Source organism: Equus caballus, chromosome 15 (genome assembly GCF_041296265.1).
Source record: "Equus caballus isolate H_3958 breed thoroughbred chromosome 15, TB-T2T, whole genome shotgun sequence".
NCBI classification, from domain to species: domain Eukaryota; kingdom Metazoa; phylum Chordata; class Mammalia; order Perissodactyla; family Equidae; genus Equus; species Equus caballus.
Window position 1 is genome coordinate 44,656,387 of NC_091698.1, and position 15,095 is coordinate 44,671,481.

The 15,095-nt window shown below is 52.4% G+C and overlaps 1 protein-coding gene and 1 long non-coding RNA gene across 6 annotated transcripts in view; one reads left to right on the forward strand and one right to left on the reverse strand.

Annotated features, from left to right (window-relative positions):
• Window positions 1-5,004, reverse strand: part of TET3 (tet methylcytosine dioxygenase 3) — a 102,949-nt gene extending 97,945 nt beyond the window's left edge. For 2 of the 4 annotated variants that reach the window (XM_023618869.2, XM_023618866.2), the window contains exons 1-2: window positions 3,667-3,806; window positions 2,110-2,837 (exon numbers count right to left, since the gene is read on the reverse strand). In XM_023618869.2, the coding sequence (XP_023474637.1) occupies window positions 2,110-2,412 (303 nt within the window). In that variant the 5' untranslated portion in view covers window positions 2,413-2,837; window positions 3,667-3,806. Of the gene's footprint in view, window positions 1-2,109; window positions 2,838-3,666; window positions 3,807-4,453; window positions 4,602-4,883 lie in introns of those variants that run through there. The other 2 variants (XM_023618868.2, XM_023618867.2) reach the window with 2 other exon arrangements.
• Window positions 5,005-6,320: 1,316 nt separating this feature from the next.
• On the forward strand, window positions 6,321-12,700 carry LOC111768062 (uncharacterized). 2 transcript variants are annotated; one of them, XR_002800060.2, is made up of 3 exons: window positions 6,321-6,478; window positions 10,251-10,365; window positions 11,100-11,715. It is a non-coding gene; the product is annotated as an uncharacterized lncRNA (long non-coding RNA). The 2 variants fall into 2 exon arrangements; XR_002800061.2 differs by lacking the exon at window positions 6,321-6,478 and adding an exon at window positions 7,315-7,522 and having other exon boundaries at window positions 11,100-12,700.
• Window positions 12,701-15,095: the final 2,395 nt, after the last annotated feature.

Genomic DNA, 15,095 nt, shown 5'->3' on the forward strand with positions numbered 1-15,095 from the left:
TGCTCTTTAAATCAAAGAAAGTTAGCTTTAAGAAAAAAAGCTCACCCCATGTCCGCTTTCCACTGTTTCTCTGGAGACTGGGAGAACTCTGTCACGGGCCAGCACTGCTCCACGGACCAGCACATGGACCCTGTCCTGGGATAGCACAGGCCACCAGCCGCATTTTCCCCGACACGAAGGCATCTAGAGGGGCAGCCAGCCATGGCAAGGTCCGCAGGCAGGCAGACGTCCCTCAGCAGGGTTGGCTCGAAGCCTCAGCCAACCCAGATCCCCGGTATCTTAACCACGACCACCCGGCAGCTTACACACAAGGATGACAGGACCCTGGCCTCCCTCCAGCCCCTTTCACTCAGGTATGCCTCGTCGTTGCCCAAAGAAGAGTTAAACACGGTTCACAAGGGCATCTCGTTCCAGGAACATCCAGCCCGGAAAGCTCAGCCCCCCTACGCCTCGGGTTTGATTAGGGGAGGAACGGAATGAGACAGGGGTGGAGAAGGGGGTGAGCACTGGAAGGGAGGAAGCAAAGGCACCAAGCTTACACCAAAACACCAGACCTCACTCCCAGGAGCGAAGCCTATCCCTGGTCCCACCCCTCTTTCAGAAACGACCCACAGGGCACTAGGGCAGCAGGATGCCAACTCCCCCCAACACCAGCAACGTAAGTGGCGGACACTGTCTCCCAGGCTGGGGTGGGGAGCTGCAAATGTGACCCAGATGTCTGCTTTAACCAGACAGAGACAGGCGAAACAGGGCACTGAGTCTGTGGTCCCTGGGTCATGACATGCAGCTTCCTCAGGGAGTGGACAAGAGAAGGTAAGAAGGGGCAGAAACAGCGCAGTAACACCCCTCCCCTGCCCCCTACACTTGGATCCTCATGAGACCACTGCCCCACCACGCTCACGGCACAGCCCTGCAAGCAGTGGTCAGGGAAATCCCGAGCGCCAGCCGCCAGCCCTTCGAAGCCACAGGTGCCCTGGCCCTCAGAAGCACAGCGGCTCCCAGCCCAGCTGGAAAGGGCTTCAAAGGCCATCAAGCACAACCCCTTCATTTCCCCAGGGAGAAGACAGGCCCAGAGAGGGGGCCTGAGTTGTCTGAGCCCTTGGACAAATCAGTGGCAGAGCGGGAAAGCCCTGCAGACAGCGCAGGCCTCCGTCTCTGTCCAGCGCCAGTTCCGCTGCCTGGAGCGACCTCAGCCGCTACATCGCTCCTCCCAAGCTGCTCAACTTCACTCGTCCCTACTTCTGCCAACTCTCTGCTGTCGCGGCTGCCACCAACCTCGTGCCGGCAGCCCGCCACCAGGATGGAAGGGAAAGATGGCCAACGCAGGGTCACTGCCTCTCCATTTCCCTCCTCTGTTCTCATCCCAACTCCTCCCTCCCTTTCTCTACGTCTGCCCCAAATAAAGGGAGTACTCCTCCCTGGGATTGACAGTGTCTCAACAGCACATCATTCACTCAGTCAGTTGGTATCTGAGTGCTTACTACACGCCAAGGAACTGAGCCAGGTCCTGAACACACAGTGATAAATGGTCTTTGACTTCAAGAAGTATTCAGTCTAGTAGGGGAAACCAAATCATGGGCTTCTTATTAAACTCCCAAACCATTTCAACTGGCTCTCCTGCCGTCTGAGAAAAATGAGGGTACCCAAAAAAAGATTTAGGGAAAGAAACATCCCACTCCATCAGGGCAACATAAAACCACCCTGTCACTCCAAATTTTTCCAAATCCATCAGCCTCCATCGCTTGCCTGACACCACAATTCCCCCATGTAACCCAAGCATTAGTGGCACCTTGAAAAACACCTGAGGCTTCAAGCAGGACAAGAAACTTCCAGAGACAGAGCTGGATATCATGGTCCCGCGTCAAATGCAAACATCAGCGATGAGGGCTAGCTTAGAGCCTTCTGCGGCCCAGTGACTCTCTCACAAATTTTCAACCTGGCGAAGGAGCCCAAGCCAGATTCCAATGACAGTTACATTCCTACACACGGCCCCAGGCAAAGCTGGATCCATAGGATCAAAACGGGAGTAAGGGCTTAACTGTCTTTAGCAAGACCCCTATGAACACAGCACCCTCGAGGGACGGGGCAGCCGAGCAAGGGCCAGCTTACCTCCTTGAGAAGCCCGACTTTTTTCTTCAGCACTTCACACTTGCGCAGTTTGCAGATCTGGTGTGTGCGACGGTTGGTACAGCTGGTGCAAGCCCCACAGTTTTCTAGCCGCCGGCAGGGCTCACAAGTACCACACCGTTTCCGTTTCTTTCGCCCATCTCCACCCCCTCGAAGCTGGGGTTCACTCCCGGCCATTGGGAGCCCAGGCCCCTGGAAGCCCCCTACCATCACCTGGCCCTGAGGGAAATCATAAAGGCCTGGCAGGTCTGGCTGGACTGCCAGGGGCACCTGAAACTGGCTCATGACGTTGCCAGAGGTAGGGGCATAGGTGCCAGGGCAGAGCCACAGTCCAGCTTCCTGCCTGCCAAGGCCACCAACAGGTCTTTCTCTTCTAAAACAGTCAAGAGTCTGCAAGGGTGAAGGCAAGTAGCTCCAGTCTCCGGGATGGGCGCCTCTTCTCAACCCCTCTTCACCTTCTCTGTAGCAGTCTGATAGGGCTCAGCTGGGGGCCACTCTCCCACCTGCTGGTTCCCAGGATCTGGGGGAGGACAACAGCAGCAGTCCCCAGGGAAGGGATCATCTTGGCTGGGTGGGTTCTTCACCCTCACCCGCCCTGGACCCAGGCATGAGGTGAGCAGGTGGGTGCGTGCTGGGGCAGGGCAGGGTGAGGAGTCTCTCCTCCCGGTATTTCTCCTCCAGGGTCAGGATGATGGAGAAGGCAGCGCTGCCTGAAAAGAGACAGAAAGGGGAAGCGCATCACTCGGGGCTCAGGCACAACTTTCACATGTTACCTCTTCCTGCTTCTGGGAAAACAGAAAATGGGGGAAGAGAAGGGGCTTGCTCAAATGAAGTTCTGCGCAAAACCTCTGGCAGGGCGCACCAGCACCCGCTCCCTGTTTGAGTGAGGAGGTCCAGGGCTTGACTGGGGGCTGAAGGGACCTGGACCATGAATTTAAGGGGGTGGTCAAGGTAAGATTTTTAAGAAAGTTGTCCTCTGCCCCAGCCCCACGGGCTTGCTTGAGTTTCACCAAAATTCCCACACAGAGCAGTCACTGGAGGTCGCTGGGCCCTCCCCATGGGAGCAGAGCTTACAAAATAAAGTTTGCTGAGCGCTTCCCTCGGCGGGGCTGCCCGGGCGCCCCCGGCACGGAAGCGGCCTGGAGGGGGGGCGCGCCCGGGCTAGCCCGCGCGGGCCGCCCCGCCGCGCCCCCCGCCCGCCGGCCAGATGGGGTAGGGTGGCCGGCTCCGCCGAGGGGGCGCGGGGAGGGGGGCGCGCTCCAGCTCGGGCCGGGCCGCGCGCGCGCCGCCGCTCGGGCTCCTTTGTTCTGGGGCCTCGGCCGCTCGGCTCCGGCGGCTCCGCAGCCCCCGCCCCGCCCCGCCGCCCCCGCCCGGCTCCGCTACACTGTGACCCGTAGCACCCCCGCCCCCGGCCCCCGCAACAAAGTAGCGGCCCCCCGGCCTGCCCCCGGGCCGTCCCCTCCCCCCGGGCCGGGCCCCCCACGCCTCCCCGCCGCCCCTCCCCCACCCCGGAGCCGGAAAGGCACCGACTGCACCGACCTGCCCGCCGCCTCCGGGGCGGAGCGCACAAAGGGGCAAAGTTTCCCGGCCCGCGCGCTGCCACCACCGTCGCGGCCGCCGCCGCCGCCTGGGGCGCCCGCCTCCCGGAGCGCCCGGCCCGGCCGAGCTCGGCGCGCGGAGCCCCCCGCCCGGGCCGAGGAGGGGACGGCGCAGGAGGAAGGAAGAGGCAGCGGCGGCCGCGGCGGCAGCAGCAGCAGCAATGAAGGCGTCCGCGGGACTCCCCGCCCCCCGCGCGCCGCGGCACGTGCTCGCCCGGGGACTCCCCCGCCCGGGAGGGCGCGCACGTGCGGCCCCGCCGAGCCCCGCCGGCCTCGCCACCGCCGGCTCCGCTGGGCCCGGGGCTGCGCGAGGGGGGAGTGCCCGCGGGGTGGGGAGGGGACGGAGCGGACGGCCGGCGAGCGGGTGGGGGCAGGGCCCGGCCGGCGCCGCGCCTTTGCACCTGCAGAACCTCCCTACCCCAGCGGGCGGCCCTCGCCCGGCCCGGCCGCCCCCCTCGGGCTGGCCGCTCCCGCCCTCCGGGGCTTCTGCAGCCCGGGCGGGCGAGGCGGGCCGCGCGGGGTGGGGCCCGCGGACCTCCCAGCCTAGGCCCTCGGCCGAGCCAGCCTCGGTGTCCCCACTTCCTGCCACTCCCTGCGGGCTCGAGCGGTCCGGGACGGCCCGGGCGCCCCTGGGAGCCCTGAGCTCCGGGCCCGGCTGACCCCCTTCTCCCGGCTGCCGCTCACTCATTCCGAGGCAGGACAATGGGGGACATCGCGCGTTTGCGTACCGAGTCAGCCTGGCCGGCAAGGAGAGGGGACCCCGGGGGGAGAGGCCCCGGGCCGGCTGCGGGGCACCCTCGCGGGAGTCACGGCCGAGCGCCCTTCCGAGGCGGACCCCGGGGCCCTGCCATCGGCAGCCTCCCCCGCGCCGCGCTCGGCTCTTTCGCGTCGAAAACAAAGACTAATCCGATACCCCCGCCCTGCCTCCCGGAGGAGGGGGAACGGGCGCGTCGCGGAGGGTAACCGAGGAGGACAACGTTCAGGAGAGGCTCGGGCAACCTCCGTGGGGGCCGTGGCGCAACCGAGCCCTATAACCCGGTGCAGACACTTTGAAAAGTCACCCCGGGCTATTTTCCAGGCAGGGGGCAAGGAGCAAGGCACAAGAATATTTCCAAGTTGCCAAACTGCCCGTTCTGTCTGCAGCTTTTTTCCCCTCACCTGTTGTGCCCGCCAAGTTGAAATTCCAGGTTAGATTAATTCAGCTCCACCCATCTGGCCTGACTGCCAGGTTGGTGCCGGCAGCTGCCTTCCACCTACCTGGGTTGCTGGGGAGAAGGGTGGGTCTCTAACACACACGCGCGCACACACGCGGGCAAGTTCTGGCAGAAACAACCAAGGGGCTGACTGGCCTGACCAGTTTGGGCGGTGCTCAGGGAGCCAGGTACCTGGCAGGCGTCCCCAACCGGCTGAAGCTAACAACTCAGCCAGAACTGGAAAAAGAGCATTCGGCCGGCTATTTAGAAGGAAAAAAAAAAAAAAGTAACTGATCTCAAGTAGCGCTGTCCAGAAAGCCCTAGGCGGTAGAAGCCCGAGTTCCGTCTGGAACTTGCCTCCTCACGGGCCTGATTTTGACAGCCTGCTCGGGTGGCCAGGTTGTCAGCTGCGGGGCGCGCAGTGAACACCACTGCAATGTCTACTTCCTACCCTGGCCTTGGAGCGGACTGAAGAGTATCTGTTCAGGAAACTAAGCCTAGAAATGAGAAGAGACACCAATAGAGTGTAATTTTCAGTCAAACATGAGAACAGGTTGTGGACTTGTAACTGTTTTTAGTGTAATAAATGTTTAATGCGTTAAATAATTTCACTTTTAAAAAATATTACATATATTAAAGAAAATGTAGAAAATACGGAGAATTAGAAGACAAACATCACCCATATATAACCAGATTTAACCATTTGCTATATTTCCTTCTAGCCTTTTCTATTTGTAGATTAGTTTCTTTTTTTAAAATAACAGGGTTGTACTCACACTGATTATGCAATTTGCTGTCCTCTTTTCACTTAACGTTATACCATAAGCATTTCCCTCTTTGTTATACAATCTCCAGATAGACAGTGTGACAGTGAAGTGAAGGTAGCTTCAGTAAGCCAGAGAACTCTGGGTTCCAGACCTGGCTCCCCCACTTGCTAGCAGCATGACCTTGGACAACATACTCACCATTTCCGAGAGAGAATCCAAGTAAAGTACTTAACATAGGGCTTAATAAATGGCATCAATTATTGTTTAATCCTTAGGTAGATACTACCATTAAACCCATTTTAGAGGTAAGGAAACAGAGAGATTAAGGAACTTGTCCAAGGTCACTCAGCTAGTAAACTGTAGACTCAGAATTTGAGCCTGGCATCTTTCCTCCTGTATTCTGTCTTGGGGAATGGCACCAGCAATTTACTGGGCCAGTTTACTCTTCACCAGCTATCTACAAGAGGGTCATTTCACAAAATCCTTTGGCTTAGATAACTAGGTGGATGCTGCTGCCATTCACCAAGACAGAGTACAAGACAAAAGATGCCTGGCAACATCCGTGTGGAAGTGAGTGTGGAGCCGAGGGGGCGAGGCTTAGGCTGGACTCACACACGTGGTCCCCGTCAGTGAGCAGATCTTAAGTGAGGCCTCAGGTGTGGAGGAGCTCACCAGGAGTGGACATGGAAAGTGAGAGGAAGTGGCAGCCGGGACAGAGCCCTGGGGAACACCAGCTCATGGGGGACAGCAGCTGACAAGGGGCCAGCAAGAGAGAGAAGGAGCCGCCAGAGAGGTAAGAGGGGAACAGGGCCCAGGCCTGAGACCTGCCTGTCAAGTCTTCCCAGCTGCTTCCCACCCTGGAACTGTGCACTTCCACAGTCTTGTTGCTCATGCTTTCTGCCTGGGGAAACCCCTCCCCACCTCGCCCCCTCCCACCTACCCCCTCCACCTGCTAAATTCCCACTCATCCTGCAAGTCTCAGCATAAATGCTAGTTCTGCCATGAAACCTTTTCCGACTCCTCACTCAGCTTCCAGAACCTCACCCTCCCTCCACATAAGTTTGACACTCCCTCTCTAGGAACGGTTATCTTATCAGCGTTGCAATTGTTTACGCATTTCCCTCCCAGTTACTATGAGCTCCTAAAGGGCTGGGACCCTGTCTTTTCACCCCTACAACCCTAGATGTAGCACCCGATCAATATGTGTTGAATGAAGGTCAGTAGAACCTGATCAATCAAATATCACGGTAACACCGAGAACCTACAGACTTTCAAGGTTTTTTCCTTCCTGCTTTCCTACCCGCACAACCTTTCCGGGACCCCCAAGATAAAGCCCAAGATCGTCAGGCCCTGCTTTCCCCGGTGGGCTGCCTCCTGTGCTGCCCCGTTATTCCCTGTCCGCACAGCCGCTCAGGGCCGGAGAGCAGCTGGCGCGGGCGTGGAGGCGCAGAGCGAGCCTCTGTATCTGGGAGCCGCATTAAACTAGAGGCAGTGGTTCGCTACGCGTGGTTCCCGGACCGCAGCATCACCAACACCTGGGAACTTGTTAGAAATGCGAGCTTTCGGGCCCCACCCTAAACCTACTCAAGCAGAAACTCCGGGGGTGGGGCCCAGCGCTCTGTTTTAACAAGCCTTTCAGGTGATGCAGGCTCAAGTTTGAGAAGCGCTGGACTAGAGGAAGCCGGCGAGAAGCAAGTTCAGCACCAAGGCAGCGGCCAAGATCAGGCCTGAGGCGCTTAGAGGAGGCAGACAGAGGGAGGCTCCCTTTATAGCTGGCGTGGCGGGCCCCACCCCCAGCGGCCGAGGGCAGAGCATTTGAGGCCAAGGCTCCAGCAAGGTCAGGACCTGGCGGCGCAGGCCCCAAGGGCTAGAAAGGGAAAGCTGGAAGCAGGGGTAGGAGCCTGCAGGACTGCAGGCACTATCCGGGCGCAGGGGGCGTTTCCCGGCATGGGGCTGGAGGTGGGGCTGGGGAGTAAGGAGGATTTCCAGCTCCATTGATGAGCTGCAGTTGACGCAGCACTTGGCAAAGGGCGCAAGAAGTATTCTTGGGTGTGCACGTGTGGTTCTTAGGGATGTCACCACGTGGAACCAACACTGCTGTGTGTCTGCGGAAGCTGCAAATGACTGAGTGTTACTAACCTTGTCTGTGGTGCTTGACTTGGCTTCTTCTCTTTAGCTAATAAGCAATTTGTCCTATTTGAAAAATGAGCTTTGCACTAATGGGACGTTTTGCAGAAATGTAAATATACATGGATGTCCACACCTGGGCTCGGTTTTAAAGATTAAGGGCATTGGGAAGTTCATTTGATTTGGGATGTGTTTCTTCCTTGGTCATGTATTGGTTGAGAAATAACACCAGCTAATATTTGCATAGAGCTTTCTCTTTTCAAAGCACTTCCACACACATTACCGTTCTGTCTGCACAGAACGGCTAATACGCCAAACGTGCAAATATTACTTTCCTTTTCTTTCTGTGACATAGTTATTATTACTATTATCATCGTCATTTTACAGATAAGGGAACTGGGACCCAGAGAGGTAATTTGTCCAAGGTCATTCACTACTAAGTGGCAGCATCAGGCCTATAATCCAGAACCTCTGAAACTAGCCTCCCAGGGCCGGGGCTGATATGGGGCAGAAGCTGGCGTTTTGCTCCTGGGGAAAGGGAGACTCGTTAGTGGATTGCTTTTGGACATGCATTGGTTAGTGCAACATGTGAAGGGTATCTAAACTATGCTTTTGAATAACCCAGCAAATGCTTTCACGTTTTATAACTATTTCTGTGACTTCATTTTGAATTTAGATTGAATCAAAAAGACTACATAACTTACAAGGAGAATGCAAGGGTCCCCATCGTAATGGGAAAGAGATGAAATAACCTGGAAATCTTCCAGCCTAAGGGCGCTGGGCAGGAGGAAGGGAACTTTGATGGACTCAGAGGCTCAGGTTACTGATTACTCACCAGGGATACAGGTCTTGGTGCCCTCATCCTTGATTTAACTGCGTGTATCAGTCAGGATCAGTTAGGCAGTGCCACAGTAACCAACAATCCCCAGATCTCAGTGGCTTGACTTAACAAAATTTTACTTCTCAATCATGAAATATAGCCATCGTGGGTCAATGGAACTCTGTTTCCTGTACCTACTCAGAGACAGAGGCTGCTGCAACTGGACGTGTTGCCTACTTAACTCTGAAGGCAGGAAACAAGGATAGGACAAATTGAGCACTGATTCTGAAAGCTTCTACTTGGAAGTAACCTACATCACTTCTCCTCTCATTTTATTGGCCAAAGCAAGTCACAAGGGGCAGGGAAGTGCAATAGATGCAAATGCTCCTGTGGGCCTGAAAGGAGAAGCGCAAATATTTGGTTAACAGCACTAATAGCTAACACACAGGGAATATGTGTGTGTGAGGTGGATGTGTATGTGTGCATTTGAGGTATGTGTAATACAATCAGTTCTACCCATTTCCAGGGTGCTTTTCCCTTTTGGGGACATACACTTGAGATTCCCACTCTAATGGGTTGTCATTCCTTGCACTAGAGCAGGTTCAGAGATTTAGACCTGGGTGAAAGATACGTGAGTTGAGGGAAGCATGGTAGAAGAGGTGAGCAGCAGTAGGGCAAACCCAGTATAAATTAATTTGTAAATAAAGAAAGAATCCAGCAAAGGAAAGGACTCAGAGTGTATGTGTCACTTGGGGCCTGCCTGCTAAAGGAAGCTTCTAAAACAGCATAGCTTTGGCAGAAGCATTTCCTGCCTTCTTGCCATTTGCTTCCACTCATCCTTCCTGGCTAAACTCAGGTGACATTCCAGGAAGCCTTTGATGGTCTCACGAGACTGGGCCCACCAATCATGTAGTAAGAGTGCCTAGGTCTGTTCTATCCACCAGGCTGTGGACAGGGACCACATCTTGCTCGATGCTGGCTGTGGTATGGGGAATGGAGGCAGAGAGACCAGCGGGAAGGCTGTTGCAGGCACCCAGAGGAGAAAAAATGATGGTCTCCATTACAGGAGTGGTGGTGGGATGGAGGAAGTATGCGAGAAAGATTTAGGAGTCAAATCAACAGGATAGGGGCTGATTGGATGAGGAGAGAAGGAGGAGGTTTCTGGAGAAGCAACAGGGTAGATGATAGCACCAAGGGTGCCGGAGGAGGAGTAAATTACCGAATGAGGACAGTGTCCTGGTTGAGGTGTCTATGGAACATTCCCACAGAGAGATCCAGGAAGCAGTGCATATAGGGGCCTGAGGTTCAGGTGGGGGAAACTGGCTGGGCCCAGATCCTGTGATCCATCTCTTGGTTAGACTTCAACATCAAATCCTCCAATAAGGTCAGCATTTTTTAAAGGAATTTGTTAAAAAAACAAAACAAAACCAAAAAACAGGTGGGGAGTAGGGGAGAGGAAACCACCAAAAATATGTATAGCATAAAAACTGTGAAATTCCTGAACTATGAATCCCAAGAGTCCAGTCAGAGGAGCGCAAAGGCTTCATAGGAAGGACGGAGGGTCCCTCCAAGATTGGTTGAGCTTCCACCGGTCTGTCCCATTATCTTACCTCCACAGGTTGCTCCCACTCCATCTCCTGCTGAGCAGGAGCCCGCTTGTCCCGTCTGAGACCTGAACTTGATATCAAACCTCTTTCATCCTTGAGGCTCCCCTCCCGCACATCCTCTTATGGGTGAGTCCAGCCCCGTTTGCAGGAACTGTGCAGTGCAGGGGGCCCAATCCTCAGAGACCCCGTTCTTCCCACTTGGCCATTGTGCCCCCTCACAACACCTCCCCTTCGCCCGCACACTGACACTCTCCCTCTTGATGCCTGGGCTCTGTTTCCAGCTCCTCCATGTTCTGGTTTATGACTGTGGGGGAGGTGATTCCCCTCTCCGAGCTTCATTCCCATCTGTGAAAGTGGGGCTCATGATGCCTCCTTTGCAGATTCCTTTGCAGAGGATCAAATGAGCCACGCTCTGGCAAAGTCCCATCTCAGACCTTGGTATACAATAGGCACTCACACTGTCTCATTCTTCCATTCCCCCCCCCCCCCTTGACTCCTCTTCCTACTTCATAGGGAAAGGGTCTTCCAATATTTTAACCATATGTAGCCATGACAACCAGAGTTAAAATATATACAGTAATCAGAGAGGATATTGTGTATTATCTAAGGCAGCAGAGAAAATGATATCCAGGTGCCCCGGGTGAGGCTTGGCGCTGAGTGGAGCCCTTACTCAGCCTCCCCAGCCGGAGACAGTAGTTCTCCAAACGTCTCCCTCCCACCACGTTCAATCAGCCCTAGGTCCTGTCAGCTTCACTCTGAAGGGTCCTGAACTCGTCCCCTCCCTCAGGCTTCCTGCCCCTACCCTGCTCTCCCACTCCAGCCTCCCTCCCTTGCCCTCATCGTGCTCTCCTTTCTCACAGATGTGGATCATATTGCCTTTGATTCAGACCTCCTGGGTCCCGGGCAGTCCCACCCAGAGTCCCGGAATTGAAAAGACCAGGTGCCTGGGCCATCCTGCAGCCAGTGGGGAAAAGAAGTTCCAGACTCTTGCTGCTCAAAGTGCGAGCAGTGGACTTGCAGCAGCGGCGCCACTGAGGTTTGTAGAAGCGCAGAATCTCAGCAGTTCCAGAGCTTCGGAATCAGAATTTGCATTTCGACAAGACCTCCAGGTGATTCGTAGGCACCCTGAAGATTGAGCAGCTCTGCCTTAGAAGTTTTCAGGGAGCAGGGCTAAGAAGGCTGGAGATAAAAAGGACACAGGCAGCCCTCGCTGAGCTGGAAGAGGCATTCTTGGAGACACCTGCACATATGGATCAAGTCATTCAAAGTCACTCTAGCATCATTCCTGGGGAGATACACTGTGTTCCCAACATTGCACTATTTATCTGCTAAACCAGGGAGGGAGTTATCAGCTGATGTCTCTCGGTCTTCTTGCCATTCTTTAGGACTGTCCTAATGGTGGCATGACTAGGCAATGACCTGCATCCACTTGATATTCGGCCATCTCAAACCACAATAAATGAAGATGAACATCTAGCCTTTGGAAAGCAATCTATTTGTAGTGAATCAAAAGCCTGTAAGACAGAAAATAGGGTGTTAATGGCAGAAAGAGGCCACAGAGAACAAGTAGACTGGCCACTCAAACAGGAATGTGCAGTGGGCTAAGGGCACCCGAGCGAGGCAGTGACCCACGGGCTCAAGAGGAGCCTCACAGCTGCTAGAAAAAGGAAGAAGTACAATGAAGTGCGGGAAGCCTGGGAGCAACCCATGAGGCTGGGGGGAAGAGCTTAGGTTTATAAGCACATGGCCATGTGTGTAGAGAAGTGGGTTTTTTTGAGAATATCTCAGTGGCCCAGGGAGGAAGCTGCCCTTGGCCTTGAGAGCGCTCTTGGAGAACGAGGTAAATTCCCCATGTGGTATATGCCAAAGGTGCCAGGTCTGTCTACTGCTTCCTGTGGGCACTCCTGGGACATAGGCCCCAACATCAACACTGAAAGAAAACCTCAGGGTGAGGGTTGCCAGATTTAGCAAATAAAAACACAGGATGTCCAGTTAAATTTGAATGTCAGAGAAACAACAAATAATTTTTTAGTATGCACATGTCCAATATGACCTTGCCAGAGCAGCCCTACTCAGGATTAGAGTCTGTCCCCAGGGTATGGGAGCAAGGCAGGTTTGGGCTGAAGGAAAGTCTCCTGGAACCCGTGGCACCATCCTAAGACTCCCCCTCTTTTTGAATACAGAGCAGAAATGAGCATTGTCACTTTTGGGGTGGGGCAGTCTATTGTGAGAAACTGCACACTATTGTTTGCTTTGTAAAATGTTTTGCCCTACAAAGTAGGTGGGAACTACCAACATGTTTTGCTTTTTTTTTTTTTTTTACATTATCCTGTATCGGATAGAGTAATTCAAGGAATGTATACTACCGAAGAATTGTGCTTTGATAATTCCAAGTCAGGTTCCTATAGGAGATAGACTGTTTCTTAGTCCAAACCAATAAAATCCTACTGAACCAGACAAATTGTTCTTGTATAAGCAGGATGTATTCACTGAGTCCCGTGGAAGAAAATGTTGGTAACTATTTACCTGATCCAGCAATCTAAAGGTATTTCTAAGCATAAAATCAATAAACTCTTCTGTATGTCAACAACCCAAATTAAACGATAAACCAAGGGGAAATATTTACAAAAGAAATGAACAGGAAAAGTGTTATATACATTGAAGTGTTATATAGTATGTAAGGAAAAAGATGAATACCCAAAAGGGAAAAAAAGGGCAAAGGATGTGAACATTCGCAAAAGAAGAAATATAAATAAAAATATAAAACATTCAATCTCATTAGTAATCATAGCAAATTGACAGATCACGCAATGAAAATACTCAATTTTGCAAAGACTGCAACAATTTTCTTTCCCAAGATATACCCCTGATGGGACCATAATCGTGTGTACCCTTCTGGGAAGCAATTTAGCAATGTTTATCAATAACCTTCAAAATGTTTCTACCCTCTAACTCAATCATTTCACTTCCAGGAAAGTGGTGCACAAAAATCTAGGCACAAGGATCTTCGTGAAAGACTTTATAGTAAGAACAGTGTGCAGCCTCTCGCAATAGACTGCCCCACCCTGAAAGTGAGAAGCCCATTTTCTGCTCTGTATTCAAAAAGGGAGGGAGTCTTAGGATTGTACCATGGGCCCCAGGTGAAGACTTTCCTTTATTTTTTTCATTAAAGAATGACTAACATTAAAGAATGATTAATTTATAGGATATGAGCACATTAGAACATGATGCAGCCATTATAATGATCTAAATTATTTAAAAATTAAACAAATACAGGTTAGTTATAGAAAAATAAGAATATATGGGGGCTGGCCCCTTGGCCAAGTGGGGCACGCACTCTGGCCCAGGGTTTCACTGGTTCAGATCCTGGGCACGGACATGGCACTGCTCACCAGGCCACACTGAGGCGGTGTGCCACATGCCACAACTAGAAGGACCCACAGCTAAAAATATACAACTATGTACTGGGGGGATTTGGGGAGAAAAAGCAGGGGGAAAAAAAAAAGAGGATTGGGAATAGTTGTTAGCTCAGGTGCCAATCTTTAAAAAAAAAAAAAGAACACACAAATGAGCAAAAAGGAAAATCTTAAAAGAATCTGCAGTCCAGTGTTAATCACTGTTCATGACGTGGACCATATCTTTAAAAGTCTTTTATGTTTTAATATTAAAATAGTTTTTGAAAAATATTTGGTAGCATTGGAAAGTATTTACCATATGAAATAAAAATGAAATAATCTGTATGTATTATATTATCAAAAATTTGTGAGCCAGCCCTGATAGCCTAGTGGTTAAAGTTTGGCATGCTCTGCTTCAGCGGCCCAGGCTCGGTTCCCGCACATGGAACCACACCACTTGCCTGTTAGTAGCCATGCTGTGGCAGTGGCTCACATAGATGAACTAGAAGAACTTACAACTATACGCGTAACTAAGTACTGGGGCTTTGGGGAGGGAAGAAAAGGAGGAAGATTGGAACAGATTTAGGATAGGGCAAATCTTCTTCTGCAAAAAGAAAAAAACTAAATATGCACAAAGATTGGGAGAGAATATATCGAAATATTAACAATGGATCTCTGGATGATTTTTGTTTTCTTCATAACTTTCTTCTAAAATTTCTACAACAATCAATATTATTCCTATAATAGAATAGAGAATTATTTTTGAGAAAAGGCAAGGGGAACATCTACACCTTAAAGCAAGTCCTTGAGAGAGAAGGAAGCAAATCCTGATTCCTACTAGAATGATTGTGACTTTGCATATTGGAACCACCTGGAGAATTTAAGGTGTACCCATGCCCAGGGGCCACTCAGAGATTCTGGTTGAATGGACCTGGATGGGGGCCTGAGACTCGTGTCCTTGGCAACATCTGATCACGCTTTGGGTGGGGTTCTAATGTGCAGCCAGATTGGGAACCACTATGAACACTCCCGATCTCGAGTTTGGGCAGGAGTTCAGTGGTCTGGTGAAGGAGGAATTGCAAGTCATGGTTTCAAGCCCCCATGAGTGGCCCTCTCGAGCTGTGTGCTTCAGGTGAGTTGTTTAACTGAACCTTAGTTTGTCTATCTGTAGAATGGGAAAATTTAATGCCTGCCGCACGAGTTGAGGTGTGGCTTCAAGGAGAGGATAAATGAGAAAGTGCTGTGTGAAAGAGAAAGCATATAGAATGTGTTCTTTGTTCTCTCCTGGAAACTCAGAGGATAGCAATTATCTTTGATCAATGCAATATCCTTGGCAACATGAGAACCCATGCAAATAAGCAGGTTTGTTTCTAAGCTGTGTCAGTCTTGTAATTTGATTTGATTCGGAGATCCTGGAGGCAGGTGCTGTCACATGTGGATGCCCAGGGGCAGTCCTAGCCC